Here is a 5,044-nt window from a genome sequence, read left to right as displayed (position 1 = left end):
TTAGGGAACGAAAGAGAAAGCGTCAATTTTCATATGAAAGTACAGACGATCCAGTTCTAGATCCAAAGCGAAAATTTAAGATTAGTTTTTATTTTCAAATTTTGGATACAACATTTCAATCCCTACAAAGTCGTTTCGAGAGATTGAAGCAATGCAATGGTTTATTTGGATTTTTGAGTGATTTTCAAAACCTAAATTCTGATGAGATTAAACGATCGTGCATAGATTTGGATTTGGATTTGCAAATTCACCATGAAGGAAATGTTTGCAAGGATATTGATGGTCTTGATTTGTACAATGAAATTTCATCATACAAAATCCTTAACCCTGTCAAAGACTCTCGCAATACCTCAGACTCACCCATAGATATTCTGCAGTCTTTGTTTCCAAACCTGTCTATAGCATTAAGGATATGACGCTGCCGATTTCTGTTGCGTCTGGCGAAAGGAGTTTTTCAAAGCTAAAACTTTGAAAATCTTATTTGAGAACTTCGATGTGCCAGGAAAGGCTTTCAGATTTAGCTGTTATTTCAATCGAAAATAAAATATGTGAAGCCATCGATCACAATGAAATGATTGATGAGCTTGCATCTGCAAAAGCAAGACGTTTTATGTTCTAAAACTACCTTGTTATTTGATAATTAGGTACTTAGGTATTAGACAGATCTTGCACATTTTCAAGTTAGCGGATTTGTTTGCGTTGAGCGGCGTTTGAGAGTTTTAACTCAATTCACTCAGTTGAGTGAATTGAGTTATATTAGATTTTTTGTTAATTTATGAATGGACGTGTTTTATTTATGACCTATATTGTACGTTAATAGTCTATTTTATTTGATGTCGAAAATAAATTTTTTGTCATATTTTTTCGTTGTTTTATTTTATTACGCCCATTTTCATAATCAAACACTTACACTAAAGTGACTTTAGTCTATAAGGAAACTATTCAGTTTAAACCTCAAACTAAAAATGATTATGAAAATTGGCCTTATCATCAAAATTTAAGCATAGTATATAGGGGCGCACAAAATTATTCTTGCACGCAGGCGTTCGCCACCCCAGGAACGGCACTGCTGATTTCACTGTAAAGCCATATATTTTTCAGCAATTACTGTTGCAGATTTCTAAATGATCTTTCTTAATCCTGACACGTTCAATCAGATATTATTGTGTATGCATTTTGAATTGTGCATTTCAATAAAAACTTTTTTTAAACAAGCATTCGATTTGCTCTGATTTTGTTTTAAACACTAAACATACCAATGACTTTACAATACAACATATAATAACTGGTTTTTTGACCAGTTACCGTATGTTTAGTGTTAACAACTTGCATGTTTTTTTTTTTGTTTTTTTAAATTCAAATTGCACTCGCAGTATTCNCAATATACTCCAATTGGAGGCACCTTTCAGTTAATATTTCCCAACATGAAAATAGTATGGAACATATGAAAGGGGCTCAAAAATGGCACGAATTAAAATTGCGTTTGAGCAAAGATTGCACAATTGATAAAGAGCAACAACATCATTACGAAAATGAAAAAAGACGATGGCGTGCAATTATCAAAAGAATGATTTGTATTGTGCAATATTTGGCCAGTCAGAATTTAGCATTCAGGGGTGACAGCTCTAATCTTTTCGAATCAAATAATGGTAATTTTCTCAAACTGGTCGAAACGATTGCCAAATTCGATCCGATTATGATGGAGCACCTGAGCAATATTCAAAGGTCTAAAGAGTTGAAAAAAAACATGCCCCATTATTTAGGCAATCACTTTCAAAATGAATTAATCCATCTATTATCAAAAAATATTCGCATAGAAATTTTGAACTGCCTCAAGAAAGCAAAATATTATTCAATAATTTTGGATGAAACTCCAGATGCTAGTCATGTTGAGCAGTTGACTTTCATAATTCGCATTGCTCATTTTTCTTCAAATGAGGTTGAAATAAGAGAACACTTTCTGGGTTTTTTTAAAGTTTTGGATAGTACAGGAGAAGGGCTTTTCAATCTGTTGAGAGATGAGATACTTCCAACTTTTGAAATTGACTTTCTTAATATGAGAGGTCAGGGTTCTGACAATGGCGCAAATATGTCTGGGAAGCATGTGGGCATTCAAGCTCAATTTAAAAAAGTTAACCCGAGAGCTATTTGTTTGCTTTGTTGTGCTCATACATTAAATTTGACAGTTAATGATGCAGCTAAAATCTCAGACGAGACTGTAGGTTTTTTTCCAATTATTCAGGAGCTGTTCAATTTTTTTTCTGCTTCACCCTACAGGTGGAATATTTTAAAGCGAAATTTACAAAATCTCTCTTTAAAGTCAGTGAGTAAAACTCGATGGGAAAGCAGAGTCAGAGCCGTTCAACCTCTTAGATTTCAACTTCTCGAGATTTGTAGGAGTTTACTTGATTTGATGGAAGATAATTCAAGAGACATGGATACCAAACATTCAGCAAAGATACTTTTAAAAAAAATTAAAACGTTTAAATTTATTTGTTCCATCATTATTTGGTACGATGTATTGTCAAAGGTCAATATAGTGAGTAAAATGATGCAGAATCCAAATACAGTTGTTAATGAATGCCATAGAGAAATAAAAAGTCTCATCAACTACTACACTGAAAAAAGGTCAATTGAAAATTTTGATGTTTTTGTGAATGAGGCTAAAGCCGAAGCTGGAAAAAAAATGATGTAGAGCAAACATTTCTTTCAATTATGGAACGAAAGAGAAAGCGTCAATTTTCATATGAAAGTACAGACGATCCAGTTCTAGATCCAAAGCGAAAATTTAAGATCAGTTTTTACTTTCAAATTTTGGATACAACAGTTCAATTAATAAAATACTGAAAACCTTACTTTGAAACAAATGGGTATGTTTTATATGTCCAGTACGGAGTCCCATATCTGAACATCTGTTTACTGGAAATGTCTATTTTCTTGACACTTTCAAAATAAATGATTATCGATTACTTTTTTGAGGGAAATTTTCTTTTTATATCTGAAAATTAATTATGTTTTAATCAACACACCAACAAAGTTATTGAAAAGACAAAGAAAATAGTAAGAATAATTAACGGTACTAACGGTAAGAATAATTAACGGAAAGAATAATTAACGGAAAGAATAATTAACGGAAATTCGATGACGCTGCAACCTTTCATCTTGTCGCTGCAATAGAAGTATCCGTAAAGGCACATGATTTCAGTAATCGAAAATGAGCTTTTTGAAGTGTGTGCGGTTTATTTATTGTTGCAGCGAAGAATGAACTTCAGTTAAATGGAAATCATACTGCATTAGTAAGCTAGACGATGAAAGTTTCAAACATTTCAAAGTGAACCATAAATACAATCCTTATAGATAAGGATACTGAAACACACATGCAAAAAATAGAGAGATTGTGCGCCAGAGAGAAATGGCGAATTAAGAAGCACAGAGGAACAACACACCATCATCTTGAAGTTATCTTGCATAATTTATGTGGAGAAGGCAAACGGAAGCCCCCTTTGAAAAAATTTTAAGCGGTATTAAAATGTTTATGCTTCCGAAGTAAATATTTTTTTTTAACCATTTATTAACTGTTTTTTATGTGTTGCAGCCAATAAAGTCTGCTTTGTGTGATTTGTTCCGGCGACTCTGTGCTGTCACCAAAAAGTCTGCTTGGCGACATTTGCGCCGGTTTAATGGAAAAGTACTTAATTAACTATTAATACTAATGAAACTTTTCGTTAATAGTGTTGAGATTTGTTTCCCTTTAAATTATAAATGTTTTTACTAGCAAAACTTCTCCAATATTTACATTTTAATCCTTTATGCTTTGTAGTCTTAAAAGCATAGCAATAATAAATATTTTGTTCTAAGATGCAAACTATGCAGGTAATGTTTTATAATAATGTAATAAATTTTATAATTTTTAAAAAACATGTACACTAATACCATCCTTTATTATTTTAGATATAGATGCTAATAACAATTCATTTTGTGATGAACTTATTACTGCAATAGGAACGCAGACTGATGCCATTCTTCAATCAGAAGCATTTGTTCAGACGGATAAGGATGTTATCGAAGAATTGCAACAAGAAAATGCCACATTAAAGAAAAGAATTGCTGAGCTTGAAGCTGAGAATACGTTGATGAGGAAAAGTTTCACTCATGTGCCAGTCTATGATACAATCACGACCAAATCCAATAAAACATTCAAATTTTATACGGGGCTTGAAAATGTTATGGTATTTAATTGCTTGCTGACATATTTATTATCTGCTTCGAAGCCACAACATAAAAGTTTGCAGCCTTGCGAAGAATTCCTTCTTGTGCTGATAAAATTGAGATTAGGTTTGCTTAATCTTGATTTAGCAACAAGATTTAACATCTCATTTTCATCAGTTAGCAAGATTTTTCACTCATGGTTGGATGTAATGATGATCAATTTACAAAGATTAATCATTTATCCTTCCACGAGAACTATTTGTAAAAGCATGCCAAAATGCTTTAAAGATGTTTCTTTGAGCAATGTGAGCCGTAACATAGACTGCACAGAAATTTTCATTGAAAAACCGAAAAATTTAAATGCACGAGCTCAGACATATTCCAACTACAAAAATCATAATACAATGAAATTTCTTGTTCAATTCTTCCATCTGGCAATATTTGCTTTGTTTCGAAAGCATGGGGTGGCAGGGTGTCCGACAAAAAAACAGTGGTTTCCTCGATATTCTACGGCTAGAAGACCTGATTCTGGCAGATAGAGGCTTTAGAATTGATGAAATAATTAGAGCAAGGGGAGCTAAACTGCAGGTACCTGCCTTTACAAAAGGTAAAGCCCAGCTAAGTCAGCATGAAGTAGTAACATCGAGGAAATTGTCTAAAGTGCGTGTGCACATAGAAAGAGCGATCAGAAAAATCAAAACTTTTCGCATATTAGAAGGCACCCTGCAAATCTCCATGGTTAAAAAAAATGAAAAAGGAGAGTTTTCAACTGTTGATAAAGTATTACCCGTTGTTTGTTCCCTAGTCAATATTGGAAATCCCTTAATAAAAGTAG

At 33.0% G+C, this 5,044-nt stretch overlaps 1 protein-coding gene across 1 annotated transcript; it reads left to right on the top strand.

Annotated features, from left to right (window-relative positions):
• Nucleotides 1-1,384: 1,384 nt before the first annotated feature.
• LOC139426781 (zinc finger MYM-type protein 1-like) lies at nucleotides 1,385-3,538 on the top strand (the record flags this gene model as incomplete). The annotated part of the gene is given in 1 exon segment (XM_071186727.1): nucleotides 1,385-3,538. A coding segment is annotated over 1 exon segment (1,311 nt), but the record flags the coding sequence as incomplete, so codon positions are not given.
• Between the last annotated feature and the right edge of the window lie 1,506 nt (nucleotides 3,539-5,044).

The sequence above is a fragment of the Parasteatoda tepidariorum genome, chromosome 10 (genome assembly GCF_043381705.1).
Source record: "Parasteatoda tepidariorum isolate YZ-2023 chromosome 10, CAS_Ptep_4.0, whole genome shotgun sequence".
NCBI lineage: Eukaryota > Metazoa > Arthropoda > Arachnida > Araneae > Theridiidae > Parasteatoda > Parasteatoda tepidariorum.
This window is presented reverse-complemented; position numbering and strand designations above follow the sequence as displayed.